At 48.3% G+C, this 22446-nt stretch overlaps 1 protein-coding gene across 1 annotated transcript in view; it reads right to left on the bottom strand.

Moving 5' to 3' along the window:
• The window catches only part of Slc9a8 (solute carrier family 9 member A8), a 64515-nt gene that overhangs the window by 4264 nt on the left and 37805 nt on the right, over positions 1-22446 (bottom strand). Inside the window, exons 9-13 of the mRNA XM_008834857.3 lie at positions 16374-16512; positions 14497-14602; positions 6699-6815; positions 4212-4294; positions 1629-1740 (exon numbers count right to left, since the gene is read on the bottom strand). Coding sequence (XP_008833079.1) covers positions 1629-1740; positions 4212-4294; positions 6699-6815; positions 14497-14602; positions 16374-16512 — 557 coding nt within the window. The remainder of the gene's footprint in view (positions 1-1628; positions 1741-4211; positions 4295-6698; positions 6816-14496; positions 14603-16373; positions 16513-22446) is intronic.

Raw genomic sequence — 22446 nt, 5'->3', positions numbered from 1 at the left:
GGAAGTGAAGTGGAGAAAAGGGGGATGGGATGAGGAGCCAGGAACAGCTGGGGTCGGGGGAAAACATGTGACTGATGTGGCTGGGTTTTTACTGGGAGAGGAGACTTTAAATGATGGTAATTCCAGCACTTGGGATGCAGAAGCAGGAGGACTGCTATAAGTTCAAGGTCAGCCTGGTCTACATAGCAGGTTTCAGACATACATAATGAAACCCTGCCTCAAAGAAACAAAAAACAAAACAGGAACAAATAAGATGATGGAGCAGGCAGAGATAGGGGCCGAAGATCAGGTCGGAAGGCAAACATGCCTGAGACGGGCCTGGTTAGCTCCAGCCTGGCAGGGAAAGAGGAAAGAGCAAGGGGCCTCGGACTCCATCTAACACCCACGCCCATGGTGTTTTCCTTACTACCAAGTCTCTCACATGACCTGATGAAATGCCTGGCACACTTCTGAAGACCTGGATTGATTACCTCACAGTTTTCCTCATTGGTAACGATGAATTAAAAAAAAAACAAGGTTCTTTCATTACATGTGAACACATACATACATGCATACATACCAAACACACTTTTTCTGTTTATGTGAGACAGGGTCCAGGTATAGCCTAGGCTGGCCTCAAGCTGGCAATCCTCCTGCCCTCTTCTCCCAAGTGGCTGGAATGACAGTCATGTGCCAGTGTACCTGGCTCACACATTTGAAAAAAGAAGGCCTTTTTTATTTTTGTGGTTTTGAGACGGTCTCCCTGTAGCCCCAGCTGGCCTGGAATTCACCATGTACACCAGGCTGGCCTCAGACTCACAGAGATCATCCTCCTGCCTCTACCTCTGCCTCTAGAGTGTTGGGATTAAAGGTGTGTGTCATCATGCCTGGCTAAAATAAGGCTTTTTTGAAGAACAATTATAAGACAAGTTTACAGGTCTGCTGATGGAGGAAAGATTACGAAGCATGCTGCCATACGTCAGCCCACATGGAAAATTTAAATTATGTGTGAACAAGAAACACGAACTCCATGTACTGCTCAAAACAAATGTAAGGATCTGGTTCTTTAGGAGTCAAAGATTCATGAAATCATTTCCAGTCTTGAAAGAGTAGAGAAATGTGATTGAACAGCAGCTGAAATGCTCAAATTAAACCATGAGAATGGTGATGGGAAGGGTAAGAAATGCCAGCATGTGGCAGCTGGGCTGTGGCTCAGAGGCTGACAGCCTGCCTAGCATGGGAGGCCCTGGGTGCCATCCCCACCCCAGTACCTCACTGCACTGCACCGCATAGCACCACACCACCCTACATACCCAGTATCACACAGCACCACACCATACAGAACCACACTGCACCACCTAGTACTGCACTGCATAGGCCTGCCAAGGACATGGACAGAGTGGGGCAGATCCTGGCTCTGCCTCCAAGGGTCCTGAGATGCTAGGCTTGTCCTTTGCCCACCTGGAACCAAAGCTTCCTCATCTCTGGGACAGACAGGGGACACCCACTTCACCCACTATGATGAGGGTGTCATCCATGGGGGCCTGGCTGACAGTACAGAGGGTGCTTAGAGCTGCCGTGGCTCCAGGCACTGGCTTCTAAGGACTAAGAAGACAGGCTCAGGACCTCGCCTTCATCCTGGCACTTACCACTGAACCACATGATGAACATCATCTTCGGGGTGATTTTGTGATCTCGGAAGAAGTTCAGCAGATAGGACAGAGGGAAAATGTTGACTGCTCTGCCGAACAGTACCAGCACCTGTTAACAGCAACAAGCCAAGTGTGAGATGAACTCAGCCACATCTCCACAGAGACTTGGCCTAATTGACATAAGGTAATACCACTGCGAGGCAGCCTTGACCTCAGACACAGACACCAGTAGCATAGATGATGGCAAACAACCACACGGGGTGCTGGTGCCAACACCCAGTGGGATGACACTTCTGACTTTCCATCTCAGAAGCTGGAGGAGACTACTGAGCATCACCCATGGCTTCAGTTAGACAGAACAAAAGGGACACCAACAGCCTAGAGAGGTGCCCAGGGTGCTGAAGGGCAAGCTGACTCCACTATGGGATGGGCTTTATGCTACTCCCCAGTGGGTAACCTCTGGAGGGACAGGCAGGTGTGTCTGCCTCTCTGGGGCCCGGTCCTTGGGGCAAGGAGAGAGGGCTGATCGAGGCCCACCTGGCACCTGGGAGCACAAAAGGCGCTCTGAGCAGCATGCCGTGTTCCCCAGGAGGCTTTTTGTTCCTGCCGTCTCTAAGGGCTTGTTAGTCTTAAAACATAGCTCCATGGGGCTGGGGTGGGTCGGGGAGCTCAGGGGTAGGGCACTTGCCTCACACATACAAGGCCTTGGTTAGATTCCAGCACCACAAAGAATAAAAACAAAGCAAAACAGAGCATCATGCCAAGCTCCAATCTTCTTGGGAGGGTGGGGGGTCGTCATCTCAGGAACTGCTCATTACTGTTGCTTCCCTCCATGGCTGCCGGTGGGTGAGGTACATGCTCATGCTCACTCCTTTAACAGCCTGAGTGCATGCCGTGGCTGGCTTAACTACTTCTGTCATCAAACACTCCTGGGCTAGAGTCTACACTAATCAGTGTATTGTATGCTTTATACTAGGCTAAATTTAAGTCCTCACAACAGTCTGATGAGGTGGATACTGTTTCCATTTTGCAGAGAAGGAAACTAAGGCACAGAAAGTAACTGGTCCAAACTGAGCAGGCAGGAAGGGGTGGATCCATGTCTCCCACACCTGCTCTGGACTACCAAGTGGAGGCTGAGGGTGAAACTACGCCCCTCAGCACAGTGTGGATTCCTCAGGACAGGTAGCAGGGTGGCCTGTGCTGGTCTCCGGGGGCTGAGGGAACTGACTGGCCCTCCCCACACATACCTTGTTTTCCTGCCAGCCCATGGCTGAGAGTCCTTCCCCGTTTTACCCACTGAAATCCAATCTTCTTTCTACAGTGTTTCAGATTTGACTAACTGTGGCCCCAGCAAACAGTAAGACTAGCAGAGATTCTGTAAAAGGCCTTTGCTGTGTTGTCATTGTGAAACTTGAGTTCAGAAGGCAGGCAACTGTGACAAACAGCACCGAGCTCTCAGTGACAGGGATAGGAGAGGTGCTGTGCCCAGACAGCAGGGGGCCATCTTCCTCCTCAGGGCTCCCTAGCTTCTCTGTCAGCTGCCCTGCAACACAGCCAGGCCTTCCTGTCTCCTGGCCACTAAGTTCTGCTAAGCGGCCATATGCACTAACTATAGAGGAGGTGCAGGGCACTCCAAAAGCAGCAAGGTGCCTTTCCAGCCCTTCCAATCAATGGAAGAGCTAAAGAGAGAGCACATGAGGAGTTGGGGAACAAGTCAGTGTGGGACCAGCTCACACTGAAGAAACACAGAGGACCTGGGCACACAGGTGAAATGCCCACGTGTAAGAAGTCATTAGTGTCATCCAGATCAGACAGAGCAAGGACCCTTCTTTTATTTCTATTTTATTTTCCACGCTTTTTAAGTTTTTTTTTTTAATTTTATTTATTTTTATGTGTATGCGTGTATTGCCTGCATGAAGGTAAGTGCACCTGTGTCGTGCACTGCCCACGGAGGACAGAAGACACTCTCGGATTCCCTGGGACTGGAGTTACGGACAGTTGTTAGCTGCCATGTGGGTACTGGGATTTGAACCTGGCTCTTCTGCAAGACGAAGAGGCTGTCGGATCCCTTGGGACTGGAGTTACAGGACAGCTGCTAGCTGCCATGTGGGTGCTGGGATTCGAACCTGGGTCTTCTGCAAGAACAGCCAGTGTTCTTAACCACTGAGCCATCTCTCCAGCCCAGGACCCTTCTTTTAAATGCTGACCATGTAACTGCTCCACTCCAACCCCCAAAAGAACTGGGGTCCCCTATGATTGATCACCACCCCCCTTTTGGAGATAGGGTTTCGCTGTGTAGCTGAGACTGGCCTTAAATTCTTGATCCTCCTGCCTCCATCTCCTTTGGCTAAAACTGGACTGTTCAAAGGAAATCATGACACTCAAAATTCAAACACATCAAAATCCTAATCTTCCCTTTATTATATGTCTGTGATCTTTTTAACAAAAAAAACTTCAAACAGAAGAGTGTCTATGTAGCTGTTGACTTTGAACTGTTAACAGTTACATAAATGACTGCAGAACATGTAGTTATCGATCTAAAAATAAGTCATTAAATAAAAAAACAAGAAAAATACTTACTATGCACCAGATGACAAAGGAAATTTCAAACTTGTGAGGGAAACTAAAAATGGACAGGCCAAGAAATGCAAACACACATGTTTCTGAAACAAACCAAAGAATGGGTTATTCATCCCCAGTGACCCCCACATAGTGGCAAACTTAAGCATTCAGGAGCCCACCATTCAGGCAATCCACTTTATTTTGTGGGATAACCTTGTAACCGATAGATGCAACTGATAGATGTTAGGAGTGACCCATGCTGGCCCATAACTCAGCACCACTAAGTTTAAAGCTTTTCTTTTGTCTTTCGGAGTGAGAGGTGAGACAGGGTCCTGCTGTCTGCCCCAGCGGGCCTTTCAGGAGCACCATGCTGGGCCCCTTTCTCTGCTGTCACACACAGCATGTCCCTGTTCAGAATTTCCTGACAAAACAACTCAACTGTCAAATACTTTACACATATAAACAGGATCCCAGGAGATAAGAATGGATCTGTGCATGTGCTAGACACTGTAATTAGGGAAGACCCTGAAGGCGGCAAACTGGCAAGCCTTTGGTTAACTCCTTCCCAGTGCTGGGGGTTGGCAGAGCTCAAGGGTGGACAGAACATTTAACACTGCCAGAAGGTTCAGAAGGACTCGCAGGCAAAGATCCATTTCCAGCTCTGCCGTGCTCTGCAAACCCACACTCAGCATGTAAGCAGTTATTTGTACATGTTGGGGAAAAGCACCTTGTAAGTTTTTAGGCTTCCTGATTACACTACAGAGTCCTCCCCAAAGAGCATAGGACCTAGGCAGACAGGCACTGCATTTTAAAAAAACTTAAAACAAAATCAGAGAGGCTGTTTTAAAACATTTCAATATTTTTTTTGATTGTTTTTTTTTTTTTTTTTTTTTTGAGACAGGGTCTCACTATGTGGCCATGATTGGCCTGAACTCACTATGTAGATTAGGCTTGTCTGAAGGTCAGAGATCTGCCTGCCTCTGCCTCCTAAATGCTGTGGTTAAAGGCATGAGCCATCACACCAAGCTCAATGGTGTTTTTTTTTTTTTTTTTTTTTTGTCTTTTTGAGACAGGGTCTCCCTGTAGCCCCAGCTGTCCTGGAACTCACTATGTAGACCAGGCTGGCCTTGAACTCGCAGAGATCCGCTTGCCTCTGCCTATCAAGTGCTGGGACTACAGGCATGCGCCACCACACCCAACCCAATGGTGGTTTTTAACAGGCCTGTGTATTCTTTAAAACAGGACCACAAGGAGAGTTCACTCACCCTTCCCCTTCTTGAAATGTTTCCTTATCTACCAGATATGTGTGATCTTTCAAGCCAGCCATAGAGAACACACTAAAACAGATTCACTTCACATTTTTCCCTGGGAGCAGCAAGCCTAGTGCAGGGACACATGGTTAACTTAATCCATCCTCTTTGGGTGGCAGCTTGGTTCAGTTTCTGACACTTCAAGCCACAACAAACACCCTGGTATACTGGCTAAACTCTTCCTGGCTGAGGGTGTGGGAAAGAGCACATGTCAGTTAAATCCTGATAGATGTTAGGAGTGACCCATGCTGGCCCATAACTCAGCACCACTAAGTTTAAAGCTTGCCTCTGGGATCAGAACAGAAGCAGAAGCATATTTTGTTCCAGGCTCCTTTCAAGGTGAGAACCAGGGTCAGGATCTTTGGCCACATCTTTCTAATAAGGGCTGTGGGTCAAATACCCACCGGAGCAGGACTAAAGAAGAGACCCAGGTTCCTTCCCACTTCTTGGCAATGGGTCACCTAGCTTCTCCTTATTGGGCCTCCCTGTCCTTGCCCAGACAGCCCTGCCATCCAAAACACCAAGAGATGCGGATGATGATTGACTCTACCCCTGGGGCCAGCTGAGAGTGACGTTTAGAAGGTGGCTCCTTCATTCCCGGTACAAACCAGGGAGGAGATGTGTAGAAGGCTGCACAGGGAGAAAGCTCAAACCATCACTGCCTAAAAGAAAGTCCTCATGCTCTACTATAGTGACGCCACCCTGTGGGGTCTCTCCAGGAATGTCCTTCAGAATGCTCCTGTCAACCAGGCTCTGGGAACGAGGTTGGGAAATGCCCTTGCATAATGCTAGGATCCCCTTGCCTAGAAATGCTCAATGCCTCCTAGCTGGAAAGCTGTGCAGTTCCGAAGCCTGTTAATGTTACCCTGGGATCTCACCACAAAGCCTTGCTCATCTATCCTCATGAGCATCACTTCCAAGGAGTATGTCTGGAAATGTCACTTTCACACAGTAAAAACACATCTCAAAAGCTTATAATCACCAGTTCTATCCTTGGTGATAAATTATAGCCCCCAAACGGTCCATTTCTTAGGTGTTATGTCTATTTTATTGAATCACAAAGCCAGAGGAGCCAGCATAAGAGCAAGGTACCAGCTTGGAGGGATTCTGGGTCCCACTGCTAGGGAAAATCCTAACCTGCACCCCAGCAGGGCAGGACCCTTGATTTGTATGGCCACACAGAGGCAGAACTCACCACACAGGAAGGCCACAGTTCGGAGGGTCTGCTGCATGAGGATCTGCGTGACGGGAGACAGGTTATGGTGTGTGTAGTGTGACATCACAATACCCGAGAACAGGATGGCCATGATGCCTGGAGAGAGGGAGAGAAGGGCAGATATGAACAGACAGAACACTGGGACGTGTTTCCCAAATCAGATGGCACACTTCGTAAAGTTCCCAGAGCCTCACATTTTAGGGTTTTTTTGCTTGTTTGTCTTTTTGGAACAGGGTCTCCCTGTAGCCCCAGCTGGCCTGGAACTCACTGTGCAGACCAGGCTGGCCTTGAACTCACAGAGATCCACCTGCCTCTGCCTCCTGAGTGCTGGGACTACAGACATGTGCCACCACACCCGGCTACATATTAGGGGTTTTAAGAGAAAGGGAAAGGGAGACTGGGGCTGGGTGTAGCTTGGTTGGTAGAGTGACTGCCTAGCATCTATCCCCAGCTCCACATAATCCAGATGTGGTCGCACACACCCGTAATCCCAGCAACTGGGAGGCAGAAGCACTCGGACCAGAGGTTCAAAGTCATCCTCTGCTATGCAGCAAGTCTGAGGCCAGCCTGAGCTACATGAGGCCTTGACTCAAAGGAGGAGGAGCCAGTTGTGGTGGCACTTGGAAGAGGTAGGTGGATCTCTATGAGTTCAAGAGAAAACTACCTCAGGCCTCCCAGAGGTTACAGAGAGACAACCAGGCCCTGCTCTGTTACTAGCTGATGGCCTTGGCAGCTAGGTTGCTTCTTTCCAAGCTGAACTTCTCTTAGGGACAGTGGCTCCCACTCCCAGAACAGTCAGGGATGAAGCGAACTACACATCACAGCACCAGGCTAAACAGATGTGCAGTCACTGACGACTTGCCCTTAGCCTAAGGGTTGAGATGTGAAGAGTGGGCAGTGTCATGCAGGGTTCCACGACAGATAACTAGTTCTTGTACTGTGCAATACAAGTTTATCTTATCTTCATGTGGTGGTACATACAGGTCTTTAATCCCAGCACTTAGGGGCAGAAGCAGGTGGATACCTGTAAGATCAAGACTAGACTGGTCTATATAGAGAGTTTCAGGCCACCTGGGGCTATAGGGAGACCTTATCTCAAAAACCAAACAAACAAAAAAAAAAAAAAAATTATTTATTTAGGGGGGCATTCCATGGCACACATGACGTCAGATGACAACTTGTGAGAGTCTGTTCTCTCCTTCCTCCATGTGGGTCCTGGGAATGGAACTTAGATTCAGGCTTGGCAGCAAGTGCCTTTAGCCACCTTGCTGGTCCCAGAGGGGTCTTTTCAAAGGTCCCTAGTTCTCCCCTTTGTTCCTGTAATAGAAGCCCAATCCTCCCGAGGCCTGCAGAATCCTGTGGGGAGGCCTCCCATCCACAGGGTTTCCCTTCCCTCTGGGGGCTGTGAAGCTCAGGAGCCTGCCTAGTACCCTGGGCACCTGCAGTTCTGCAAAGCCTGCACTGGCACCTCCTGTTAGGGGAGACTGTCCTGACTGCTCCAGGGAGCTCCATTCTCAGTACTCTGAATTCGGTTCTTTCTAGTATTCTTCATTACCAGAAATCAGCATGTGCTTACCTACAGGCTGTCTTGTTTTTTATTTTTCTTTAAATATTTATTTACTTATTTATGTTTGTGTGTGTGTGTATGAGTGTATTGCCTACATGTGTGTAAGTGCACCCTTGTTGTGCAATGCCCATGGAGGTCAGAGGAGAGCATTGGATTCCCCTGGAACTGGAGTTACAGACGGTCGTTAGCTGCCATGTGGGTGCTGGGAATCAAACCTGGGTCCTCTGCAAGAGCAGCCAGTGCCCTCAACTGCTGAGCCATCTCTCCAGCCTCATATGCTTTGTGTTTGAAACAGGGACTCACTCTGTACCCAAGGCTGGCCTTAAATTCATTATGAAACCCAGGCTGGCCTTGAATTTTTGGTGGTCCTCCTGCCTCATCATCACCCCTACTGTGCTGGCATTAAAGGTATTGAGTCACCATGCTGGGCTTGTTTACATGCAGACTGTCTATTCTGCAGGCAAGAACCTGACCATGTACTGATTAATACTGGAGCCCCACAGCAAAGACAGTTCTCAGCACCAGGGGAAATTCACGTTTATCAAACAGATGAATGAACTGTTTTTCAACATGCTTCTTAGAAATACCATTTTTATTTTATGTGTATGAGTATATTGTCTGCATGAATGTTAAGTGCACCCCTGTTGTGCAAAGCCCATGGATGCCAGAAGAGGGCAGTGGATCCCCTGGAACTGGAGTTAAGGACGGTTGTTAGCTACCCATGTGGTGCTGGGAATTGAACCCGGTTCCTCTGCAAGATCAGCCAGTGCTCTTAACCACTGAGCCATCGCTCCAGTCCCCCAACCCCCAAATTTAACAACATTAAAAATAATTTAACAATTGGGGCTGGAGAGATGGCTCAGTGGTTAAGAACACTGACTGTTCCTGCAGAAGACTTGGGTTTGAGTCCCAGCACCCACACGGCAGCTAGCAACCATCTGTAACTCCAGTCCTAGGGAATCCAACAGCTGCTTCCGTCCTCCTTGGGCACTGCATGACACGACACGGGTGTACTTACCTACATGCAGGCAATACACACATACACATAAAATAAAAATAATAAAAAAAATTAACAACATAAGTCAGGCATGGTCATACATGCTTGTAACCCTAGCACTTGGGGGGTGGAGGAAAGTCAGGAGGAGTTCAAGGTCATCTTTGACTACATAATAAATTCCAGGAAAGCCTGGGCTACAGGAGATGCTAACTCAACCAAACAAAAAGTAACAATGTGTCCTGGAATTCTTCCCATTAGCTGCTGGTCAAGTTCCCTTTAGAGCAGTCTTCCCTAGTGGGAAGAGACCTGAGCAGACTAGAACTTGAACTTTCCCACTGCTGAGTTGCTGCCAGTTTTTTTCATGTGCATGGTTAAAGTCAGATTTCTTGATGACAGCCGTGTACCTCATGCCCTGGAACACAATAGTCTTTAGCCAACACCTCGACACTTCACAGAAGGCACTGCATCCTGACCAACCCTGCCATCCCATCCTTCAATCCCAGAAGTGCCATCCTCTGTGGCTCACTGGGTGGTACTTTGCTATGCCTGTCTACGGGAAAGGGTAGTCTATTCACCTTTGACTTTTTAGGGCTGGAGGCACAAGTGCTCTAAAACCTGACTTGACCAAACAATAAAAAGTTAGCACTGGTTCCGTGAGAAGCAGATTCTGAGAACACGCAGCAGCAGGTAATTCCCAGCGAGGGGTCTGAGCTGCTGCTGAAACCAGGGTGCATTTGAGAAAAGAGGTGCTAGTTCATCTTGTTGGGACAAAAGGGGAAAACTGGGGGCCTGGGCAGAACACCCACTGAGGCCGTCAGGACTGACAGCTTGACCTCCCCCCACCACTTCTCTCTTGACAGGGTTTCACACTGCCAGGCTCCCTGAATTTGCTATTGAGTGAAGGATAACCTCAAACTCGTGACCTCCCACCTCCAGAGGGGTGCAACACACACCCAGTTGATATGCTCTGGAATTTGAACCCAGGGCCTTGTGTGTGCATGGCAAGCACTCTAGGAACTGAGCTGCAGTCCCAGCCTGCAGTTCACTTTCTCCTCAGCACTGCTGCAAGCCAGCCTTTCATCACCTCTACCAGGAAGTGGGAGCCAGCAGTGTGAGTTCTAGACACGTGGCTTTAGGTAAATGGCTCCTGATTCACAGAACGTCCTACTTGTTGGTAGTGGGAGTCACTGACGGTCCATCCTCCAGACAAGAGGAAAGCAGGAGCATAGAAAGGAGAAGACAGCAGACAGCACCTTTTCCCAAATGTGCAACTTGGGGTGACTTGAGGGGTTCCACATAACCCACCATGGCCATTGGACCCCCTTCTCAGAAAATTATGAGTGGCCAATATCCTGAAGGCCAAGTGCAGACTGATCTGCCAAGGGCACATGCCAGCCGCCCAGCTCTCCGGTCCATGAGCACACCCTACAGAAGCAAGTGCCTATGAATGGGAAAAACCACCTGACAATGAGAAATCTTGCCTTGCTGCAGCCATAAACTGCACATAAACCAGCATATGAGCCCTCTTTGCCAACAGGTGTTCAATAATAAGCTCTAGAGAGGGAGGAACAAGCTAGAGAAGCTAAAAATAGCCAGGCTGACCCAGTGACTCACAGGTAATGTTTATGGGAGTGCCATAATTAGGCAAAGATAAGACAGGGAGCCGGAGGGCAGACAGAGAAGAAGGTTGAAGCTATCCTGGTGGCTGGCTTAGGGGTAAAATGAAGCCCAGGGGTTCACAGTGGGCCAGCATGTGGCTCAGGAGAGGAATGTGGCTCATGCTTGCCTAGCATGTAAGAAGCCCTGGGTTTGATCTATAGTACTGCCATCAACTGGGTGTGGGGGCACACACCTGTAATGCTAGCACTGGAGGTAAGAGGCAGAGGCAGGAGGAACAAGAATTCAAGGCCAACCTCAGCTACATAGAAAGTCTGAGGCCAGCATGGGATACAAGAGACACTGTTTAAAAAAAAAAAAACAAAAAAAACCAATGAACCAAACAAAAACCAACAAAAAACAGGGGGCTGGAGAAACGGCTCAGCAGTTAAGAGCACTTACAGAGGACCCAGGTTTGATTCCAAGCCACCCAGGAGGACACAGTGACTGTCTAAATCACTGTCCTGTCTATATAACTAGAAAATGGACTCAGCAAGGTCACAGCTAGCTGTTTTCTGATGGTGGGAAAGGAGGGGCAGGGCTGATTCCCAGCAGAGGAAAACAAGCTGAGCAGCTCAGGACTAGTGACTGAAGACACAACACAGGCTCTAACTGAGGAAAACATGCAGAACAGCGAGGAAACAAACAGAAAGGCAAGCATATTGGGACCGGGTCACACCAGCTATCAAAACTGCTGCCCCAGTGGCTGGAGAGATGGCTCAGCAGTTAAGAGCACTGGCTGCTCTTGGAGAGGACTGGGGTTTGATTCCCAGCACCCACATGATGGCTAACAAGTGTCTGTAACTCTGGTTCCAGTGGGCACGACGCCCTCTTCTGACCTCCTTGGACATTGCATGATACGGGTGCACATACCTATATGCAAGTATTACACTCATACACATAAAATAAAAATAAATAGGGGCTGGAGAGATGGCTCAGCGGTTAAGAGCACTGAGTGCTCTTGTAGAAGACCCGGGTTCAATTCCCGCACCCACATGGCAGCTATGAACCATCCTTAACTCCACTGCCAGGGGAATATGAAACCCTCTTCTGACGTCCGTGGCATCGCACGACATGGGTGCACTCACATATACACAGGCAATATACTAGTACACATAAAATAAAAATATTATTTAAAAAAATAATAATTTTTAAAAACCTATTATGCCAACCAAGGGGCAAAGGGAAAAACAGAATAAATGTTCAAAAAAATAGGAAAGAATTTACCAAGTTTGATGAAAGCTATATATTCATGCAAACTAAACTATAACCCCAAGAAGCTCGGTGGGGTTTCCAGGCAGAATCTCAAGACAACACAGCAGAGCGTTCAGACCGACAGACTCATCGCGATGGTGAACGCTGAGAAGCAACTCACATTTCTCACCCCTTCTGAAGGGAAGGTGGAACCAACTAGTCACGTTCAAAAACACTTGGCAGTTCCCAATGAAGTAAAAGAGGTATTTTATCATAACCCAGCAACCTTACCCCAGATAAAGGAAAATATGAATGCATTCAGGACAAAGGTGGAAGAGCCCAGGCATCCTTCGATGACAGTCCACGGTGCAGTAAGAACACCTAAGCTACAGCCCTGAGGAAGCGTGGTGCTTCTTGAAGCCTTCTTAAAAGAAAACAAGATGCTGGCTGCATGCTACGTCACTTCATTTATGTGACATCCAGGAAAGAACTAAAGACGGAGTGCAGGTTGAAGGCGACTACACGACACAAAACTGTGGGGCCCACATCTGGTTGTGCCTATGTGACTGCATACATCTGTCAAACCTCTATAGAACCATATACACAGAACAGGTGCATTATTACAGGGAAATCGACCCCACTGCATTAAAAACAAAGAGAAAGCTTCCCACAGCTGAGATCAAACTAACCCTGCATGGTGCCTCACCTGAAGGGTGGGGTCATGGGGTCAAGACAGACTGCTCCCTGCTCTACTGTCTACTGTACACACACAGGGCAAGGCATGAGACATGTTCTAGACCTGCATACAGCCTCCATGTTCAGGCTGGCATCCTAACAATTTGACAACTGTGGGCACAGAATCCACAGCACTTAGCACAGAAGACTGACAGTTGGGGCTGTTGACGGATTCCAAGGAGGGGAAGGCTCCAGGCAGTACCTCTGTGGACAGCCACTCCTGGAGCCAGGAGCACTCTTCTGGACCACATCCAAGGCAGCCTGTTGCTAGGAAGTACAAGCCTCCTCCCTGGGGCACAGGGGCCATGTCTGATCAGGACCTGTGTAGCTTTCAACATGTCCATCTGAGTGCCCGCTCCAGGGGTTAAAACCTGAGTGTCCGACGAGTGAGGAAGCATGTGTCTGTCATCTCAGCTACTTAAGAAGGTTGAGGCAGGAGGACTACCAGTTCAGAGCTAGCCTGGACTACACAGTGAGACTGACCCCCCCTCCCAAACAAAACAAAACAAAAGAAAAAAGAAAACAGAAGCAGGACACAGCTCACTGTGCCTGAGAAGCCCACTGTATTATGGCATAGCCACACTTGGCCCACTGTGGTTTCCTGAGAATCTGTGTTGGAGGGAGCTGGTTTAGGGCAGGTTCTAAGCATCAGTTCGAGAGTTAGGAAACCCACTATGAACCACTGCTCAATTCCAGCTGGGATCTTGGCAAATATATCTCTGTTGTTACTGCTTTGATTTCCTTCTGTGTGTGCATGTGCAAGGAGACCAGAGGTCAATGTCAGGTGTCTTCCTCTATTGCTCTAATTTATGCTTTGAGGCAGAGTCTCTCTCTGAATCCAGAACTCTCTCCAATTCTCCTAGATTGGCTTGCTAGCCAGCTCTGGGCTCTGGGAGTCCTCCTGTCTCTGCCCCCAGTGCTAGGGTTAGATGTGCATGCACACTGCCACACCTAGCTTCCACTTGGATCCAATCTCAAGTCCACATGCTTGCACAGCAAGTACTTTGCCAACTAAGCCATTTCCCTAGCCCTTGCTTTGGTATTTGTGTGTGTGTTTCAATCTTTTTGAGATAAGTCTCCCTTGTAGCCCCAACTGGCCTGGAACTCACTACATAGACCAGGCTGGCCTCAGAGAAATCCACCTGCCTCTGCCTCTCAGGCACTGGGATTAAAGGTGTGCACAACCACACCCAGCTTGCTTTGGTGTGTTTTAAAAACATTACATTTACTTACCTATCTGTGTGGTGTACATGTGTGCAATTTTACTTATAGAGGGCAACTTTTAGGACCTGGCTCTCACCTCTACCATGTGAATTCTGGAGCTCAAACTAGGGTCATCACCCTTGGTAGCAAGTGCTGTTACTTGCTGAACCATCTCCCTGGCTCACTTTTGTGTTTTTCAGGCAGGGTCTCATGTAGCCCAGGCTAGCCCCAAAGTTGTTATGCAGTGGAGGAAGACCTTGAACTCTTGGTCCTCCTGCCTCCATGTGATTCGCAATTGTGTGGATTCCAGGCAAGGGCCACCATACCTGGCTTGGACAATGTGTGAGATTTTCTTATGGTCGAATAGGGGTCATCAGACAAGACCCCAAGTCCTGGTCAAAGTGTGCTCAGGCTCAATCTCTTACCTGAGAGTGAGATCCCCTCTGCGAGCCCATATGGCAGGTAGGCAAAAATGATCATCATGCCAAACTCCAAAGAAGGTGTTTTCCTCAGGTCTATGTGCTTTAGCACGTGATGCAGGTGTCAAGGAAAAAGGATCAAGGGGCAGTGGATAGGACATGCAGAGAAGCCACAAAAACACAAAGCAGACAAGACTACAAAAGATGCCAATCATTCCAAGGTTACCTGAAATTTTCTCACTACAGAATTTCTTTCTTTGCAGAGTGGCTGTTGTCATAAAAAATGACAATCTGACAAGATACCCAGACATGCTGACTCTGAGGGTTGGGGAGGGGCCAGACCTGCAGACATGGCCACCCTACCACCTTGTTCTCCAGGGACTCAATGTCCTGTGGAAAACTGTCTTTCCTGCTCCTGCAACCTGACACAAATGGCCCCGGGAAAGAAGAGCCTGTGAGGTCAGACAGATCGGAGGCCTGGACTGGCGCTGGGTCCCTGTGGACTTGCTCTAATATACAGACTGCTCTCTGCTCCCCTTGCCTCCTTTCCCCACTTTCTTCTTTCTTGTCTTGCTATAGAGCTTCTGCCTTGGCCTGCTGAGCGCAGGGACTGCAGGCATGAGCTGCCATGCCCAGCTCGAACACAGGCTTTGTTAAAGAGAAAGACAGCCATGTAGGAAAGAAAAGCACTGCACTGCGAAGTGTCTTCTTCACTCTGTTCACCGGTACAGTATGAGCAGCAGCCAGCCAACTCCACAGAGCCTTTAGGCTGCTGGACAAAAGAGCTGATGGGAGAATCCAACAGGGTGGTAGAAAAACACGCTTGGAGCCAGGTGAGAGTTTTCCAGCCATCTGTGAGACAAACTGTTCAAGGAGGGCCAGATGGCCATTCTGGAGACGTGGGCTTGGTGTCTGAAGAAAAATCTGGAGCCCGTTCCTATTTCCACATGAGGTACTGCTGCCTTAACAAGCCTCTTTGTTTCCCTGCTCAGTGGCGTGACGCACGCAAAGTCCTCCAGTTCTTCCAGATAAACCTTCTTACCGGGGGGTTGCAAAGTCCTCCAGTTCTTCCAGATAAACCTTCTTACCGGGGGGTTTCACAGCTTCACATTCTCAAAAAAATAATTTACAACTTCAATTTTTTTTTTTTTTTGGTCTTTTTGAGAAAAGGTTTCCCTGTTGCCCCAGCTGTCCTGGAAATAACTACGTAGACCAGGCTGGCCTTGAACTCACAGAGATCCGCCTGCCTCTGCCTCCCAAGTGCTGGGATTAAAGGCATGCACCACCACGCCTGGCCACAACTTAATTTTTTTTAACAGGGTCTCCCTGTTGCCCCAGCTGGCCTGAAATCCCCTATGTAGACCAGATGGGCCTCTGCCTCCCCAGTGCTGGGATTAAAGGCATGTACCACCATGCTCGGCATTTAATTTCCAACTTTCTGGATGTGAAAACGGAGGCAGCGAAGGAAGCCAGGGTATCTGTACATGGTTCTCACAGTCCAGTAGATGACGAATCCCAGACCAAACCTACCACCCAGTGTGGATCTGAAAAATGGCACCTTGTGGGTATAGTGGACAAGTCTGTCATCCCAGAATCCTGGGAGGCAGAGCCAGGAGGACTTCAAGTTCAGAAGCAGCCAGGAAGACCCTGTTGTGTAATGAAAAAAAAAGAAAAGTGATACCCCACATCTCATATGTTAAATTTAAGAGTCTTGGAGTTTAAATTAGAATGTTTCTCAAACTGGAGCTCAACAGAAAAATCTTCTAAAGGGACTAAAATTGGTCCCTTAAGAAAGCAGGAAACAGTGAGCGAATGAACTCATCAGAAGTCATCCCCTTGCCTAGTGCTCCCTGTGCCTAATGCTCCCCATGTTAAAAGGATATTAATGCAGAAATTAAGCCAGTGAGTGTGCCAAGCGCTGCGGAGCCGAAGAACATTTTGAGGAAGTAGCCAAGGGCCTGTACAAATGTTTGCCACCCACTGACATCAGACATATTTTTTCTTGTTAAACCTTCAGCTGTGCTAGGAAATAAAACAGAAAAAAGTTAAAATGCTATATAGTTCTCAAAAAGTAACTGAGAACTTAAAACTTCTTTCTTGAGTCTCCCATCATTTCTCCATTCTGCAGTCAGCCAGTCACTGCTTCTTTCTCCATTTACTTGTGCTGCACTGAGTAGTTTCTGGGGACTCAGAGGAGAGTGAAGGTGCTGCCGAAAATAGAAGGCAGGAGAGCATCTAACTTAGACTTGGAGGATGGGAGGTCAAGGAAGGTTACCGCGGCAACACAGGCTGGGTTTCCACTTAGGACAGCGTTTACAGCATGGAGAAATAAGAGAGGCTCCTCAGGCTGAGGAAACTGCTCCAACAGCAAGGAGACAGGAGCTCATGACAACACGCTGATTAGCGTTTGTCGGCCTGACAAAAACTAGAGTCACCTGGTAAGAGGTGACTGAGGAATTTCCTCTATCAAACTGGCCTGTGGCCATGTCTGTGGGGCATTTTCTTGATTGCTAATTGCTGTATGAAGGCATAGTCCAATGGCATAAGAGAGGTATAAGAAAGCTAGCTGAACCAGGTGTGGTGGCGCACACCTTTGATTGCAATGCTTGGGAGGCAGAGGCAGGTGGATCTTTATGAGTTTGAGGCCAGTCTGGTCTACATAGTGAGTACCAGGCCAGCTGAGGCTACAAGGAGACCCTGTCTCTAAAAAGAAAGCTAGCTAAGGGGGAGGGGTGGGGAGAGTAGTCAGCAGTACTCCTCCATGGTGGGGGGAAGGTTGGCAGTTCAACCCAAAGGCCTTACCTGTCAACACAAAGTGTTCTAAGTATAGGAATTTCACCATAAAACCTGAGACTGAGGCTTTGGCAAGAGATCAGGTTAGAATGGAGCCTGTCAGGAAAGGACTCAAGAGGCACTGAGGAGGAATTGGAGGAACTTTCCTTCCACTGTAACAGCAGAGCAAATTGTAGGAGGCAGTCAATGGTTGGTTTTATCCCCAAAAGGAAGAGCAGCATCAACAAGGATCTACTCCCATTAAGATCAGACTCTTAGATGGTCCCCTTCTCTCCCTCCACTCACAGGGCCACAGCTCCACATCTCTCTATGGATGTCCAGATGGTTTTCCAGCCAGATCTGCATCATCAGCAGAAGTGATCCCGTTAAAACACACTGACCTGGCCTAATCCCAGCACTTGGGAGGCAGAGGCAGGCAGATCTCTGTGAATTCGAGGCCAGCGTGGTTTACATAGCAAGTTCCAGAACAGCTGGTGCTACAGGGAGGCCCTATCTCAAAAAAGACAAAAAACAAAACAAAACCCAGAAACCAAAAACCAAAAACACACTGACCTAGGGTCCCAGGTGCTCAAAATGCTCTGCATGGCCTGGGTCCCTGACCTCTCCGCCCCACTTCTTCCTCTTCTGGGTAGCCCGCGTGCTTGCTGGCACTTCCCTGCAGGTCATCCTTCAGTGTCCCTGCCCTTGCTAGCTCCTCCATTCATTGCTCAGACACTTTTCCTGAGTCAGTCACAGGCCAGCTCACTTACAGATCTCCAGCTTTCTTTCAGAGCATGTGGCAACCGCAGTGGAGCTCTCTCCATCTGTTCACTGCCAATGGCCAGGGCCTAACCATGGCCCAGCACACCAGATACTCAGTGTGCTTGTGGCATCAGTCAACCAAGAACTGTCAAGAGCTACATTTAGCTTCACCAGTGTTTCCTCTGAAAGGAGACTGGACACGGTGGATCATGTCTTTAATCCTAGCACTGGGGAGGCAGAGGCAGGCAGATCTCTGAGTTCAAGGTCAGCCTGGTCTACATAGTAAGTTCCAGGTCAGTTGGGGCTACAGGGAGACCCTGTCTCAGAAAAGACCATTCAAAAAAAAGGAGAATAATGACAGGGGAACTCTGCCAGTTGACCTCAGGAAGCCCAGCGGACACTCACAGCCTGGAGGAACATGGTGAAAGTTCTGAACTCTTACAAATCAGAAACTGTCCTCAGGGGCCAGAGAGAAGGCTCAGCAGGCAGAGGTGCCTGCCACCAAACCCGAGGACGTGAGTGGATGATCCCTAGAATCCACATGGTGGAAAGAGGGACCAACTCTGAAAGTTACCCCTGGCCTCCAACACATAGGCTATGGCACATGCTCATGTGCACACAGGCACAAAGTGAAAATAAAGTAACAAAAAGGGATCTGTCTCCACACACGTCTCCCAGGCTCCTAAACACGCCACTTCCCTCACCCCTTCTTTTCCAGCAGATCACCTCAGGGAATGGAGGGGCCCAGGGCCTCATTAGAAAAGTACTTTGAGCATTTGGGAGGCAGAGGCAGACGCATCTCTGTGAGCTCAAGGCCAGCCTGGTCTACACAGTGAGTTCCAGGACAGCTGGGGCTACAGGAAGACTTTGTCTCAAAAAGACCAAAAAAGAAAAAGAACTTTGAAGGCCATGATCACCCAGGTCTCAGAAGGACCTGTGGACCACATATATGTGCTGTGAATAAGAACATGAGGTTAGGGGGCTGGAGAGATGGCTCAGCAGTTAAGAACAGAGGACTTGGGTTTGATTCTCAGCATTCACATGGCAGCTAACAACCATCTGTAACTCTAGTTCCAGGGTATTCCATGCCCTCTTTTGACCTATGTAGGCATTGCATCACCTGGGTGTACTTACATACATGCAGACAATACACATATATACATAAAATAAAAATAACAGTAAAATATTAAAAAAAAACCAAAACCAACAACCAAAAAACAAGAGGTTAGAATCCAGGCCCTGCTCAGGCCACAATATCTGCAGCAGCCTCTCCCGTCTCACAGACACCCACAGGTGCCTACTGAGACACTGTCTGTGAGTCCTTAGCTCACAGACATCCTGGGGCCAGAATCTTTCACCTGGGAAGTGAGTTTATATCAACAGGGTACAAGTGGCCACATATCTTGCTTCTCACCTCCTTCCCTGCCTCCTGCCAGGGAATCAGAGAGCCTGGCTGTAGACTTGTGCTAGAAAGCTCCCTCATCCTCAGAGAGGTCTAAGTGGGACTTCTACCATGTGGTACCTGACTTCCTCTCTTCAGAGCGCCTGTCTGTCCCTGGTGGTGGGGCTTGAGTTCTCCTTAGAGCCCCCACCATGCTGCTGTCTCACTGTCCATGGTGCTAATAACTTCCAATACACTCTTGACTCCCTAAGACCTGTCTCTGTGTCCCTCTTGAACTCACCCCATTCCAACCTTTCACCATGCAGCTCGCCCCTCTTTATTCCTGGCTAGAATGCACAGATTCTGTTGCCTGTTTTTATAGGGAGTGGCCAATGGTTTTTTTTTTTTGGTCTTTTTTCTTTTTGAGACGGAGTCTCCCTGGAACTCACTATGTAGACTAGGCTGACCTTGAACTCACAGAGATCCACCTGCCTTCACCTCCCTAGTGCTGGGATAAAGGCATGCACCACCACGCCGACTCCGCCAATGGTTTCTTATCTCCAGAGAAATGATCAGGTTCCTCTTGGCCCAGAGGATTTATTTCTTAAGAATCATTCATGCACCTAAAAAGTAGAAGCTGGAGAAAAACAAAAGGCCTCCTCCACAGCAATTTATGTTAAAACTAAATTGTCATAGCAGATTAAAGCTAAAAATAATCTGTCTGACAATGGCGGTGCATACCTGGCACGTGGGAGGCTGAGGTGGAAGAATCTGGAGTTCAAGGCCAGCCTGGGTTACAGGAGATTTTGTCTCAAAAAACCCAATGAATAAAGAAAGCTAAAAAATAATCTAAGCCAGGCATGGCAGTGCATGCCTTTAATCCCAGCACTTGGGAGGCAGGGGCAGGTGGATCTCTGTGAGTTCAGGGCCAGCCTAACTAGATAGTGAGTTCCAGCTGGGACTAAAGACCGGAAAAAAAAAAAAATCAAATCAGCTGGGCATGGTGGCACACGCCTTTAATCCCAGCACTTGGGAGGCAGAGGTAGATCTTTGTGAGTTTGAGGCTAGCCTGGTCTACATAGTGAGTTCCAGAACAGCTGGGGCTACAAGGAGACCCTGTCTCAAAAAAAAAAAAAAAAAACTAAAAAAAAAAAAAAAAAAAATCTAAAGAAGAAACAGAAGACAATTTGCTTTCTGGCACATTTGAAAGTGACATCTAACAGAGGTCCTTCATTTGTATATTCTACTGTAAAGGTGACAGTATGAGCACTTTGGAAAGAACTGTTGGTACAGGGTGGCCCTTGTCAATGAGCTTGAACCCCCTCAGATCCCAGAAGTGCCAGCAGTGCCCAGAGACTGAGATGCTGGTAGTTCAGAGAACAGTAAAAGGGGACAGTCTCCTATGCCCCTTCCTCCTGCTTCTGTCTGAAAAGGTTCCCAGCCTTCAAGTCTGGGGAACAAGACAGGGTTTCTGAGAAAACCTCAGTATCCCTCTTGCTTGCCTCTCTTGCTCACCCTGGACCAAGTCAGTCAAACTGAACTGATCTCTGAGCATCTGGCAAAAGGACTGTGCTCTAAAGGCAGGGGGGGGACCCTTAATACATCTGCAGTGAGTCCAACCCTAACGAGGTGGCTGTGCCAACAGGGGTGGAACCTGGAGGCCACACACAGGCAGTGTGCAATGATGACGTCTGTTCCCCTTGGTTTCAAAAAGATCCCTTAACTGTTGGCCATTTTGTACAAAGACCTGAAAAAACTCAGAAAATTTCCTATTGATAGATTTTCTTCTTCAAGTCAGAGACAAGTGACTAAGTTTAGCTCCTGACTATAAAAACAGCTCGTGATTCGGGATGTGGTGGCATGGCAGTACATGCCTTTAATTCCAGCACTCAGGAGGCAGAGGCAGGCAGATCTCTGTGAGTTCTCTGCAGCCTGGTCTACAGAGTGAGTTCCAGACCAGCGGGGGAACTACGTCTCAAAAAGAGAAAGAAAAACAAAAAAAAACCAACAAAACAAAACAAAACAAAAGCTCATGATGTCACCTTCACAAACAAATTCTTCATCACAATGGCTTGGTGTGTCACCAGGACATGGATGAAAGGAAAATCTAGAGCTGAACAGGTTTCAGAAAAGCAGGCTGGAGAGATGGCTCAGCACTGGCTACACTGGGCTTGGTGGCCCATGCCTGTAGTCCCAGCACTTAGGAGGCAGAGGCAGATGGATCTCTGAGTTTAAGGCTAGGCTGGTCTACATAGTGAGTTCCAGGCCAGCTGGGGCTACAGGGAGACCCCCCCCCAAAAAAAAAAGAAAAAAGAAAAAAAAGAGCACTGGCTGCTCTTAAATAGGACCCAGGTTCTATTCCCAGCACCCATATAGCAGCTAACATCTGTTAGTAACTCCAGTTCCAGGGATATCCAATGCCCTCTTCTGACCTCCATGGGCACTGCACAACATGGGTACTGCACAACATGGGTACACTTACGAACATGCAGGCAATACATTCATACACTTTAAAAAAAAGAAAGAACATTTTGTTTGTTTGTTTGAGACAAGGTCTCATGTAGTCCAGGCTGGCCTCAAATACCTTATGTAGCTGAGCATGACCTCAAAGTTTTGATCCTCTACCTCCTACCTACTGGGATTACAGGTGTGTACCCATCACACCCAGTGGGTTTTTGTTTGTGATTTTGAGACAAAGTCACAGTGTGAAGCCCCGGCTGGCCTGAAACTCTCTATGTAGACCAGTCTGGGCCCCAACTCACAGAGAGCTGCCTGCCTCTGCCTCCCAAGTACTGGGATCAAAGGCATGCAATAACACACCTGGCTCAAATACACTTTCTATACACTTACAATAGATTGTTAACTATAAATATCACTGGTAAAGATGTACACACATTTTCTTTCTCATGTGTATTCTAAATCTTTTTGAGATAGGTTCTCATGTAGCCCAGGCTGGCCTCAAACTATGTAGCCAAGGATGACCTGGAACTCTGGCTCCTCTTGCCTCCACCTTTAGGACTATAGGTATGCACTACCATGCC

This window comes from Nannospalax galili, unplaced genomic scaffold (assembly GCF_000622305.1).
Source record: "Nannospalax galili isolate Female #2095 unplaced genomic scaffold, S.galili_v1.0 scaffold1037, whole genome shotgun sequence".
In the NCBI taxonomy this organism is placed as follows: Eukaryota; Metazoa; Chordata; class Mammalia; order Rodentia; family Spalacidae; genus Nannospalax; species Nannospalax galili.
The sequence above is the reverse complement of the archived record's forward strand: the minus strand, read 5'-3'. Positions and strand labels throughout refer to the sequence as shown.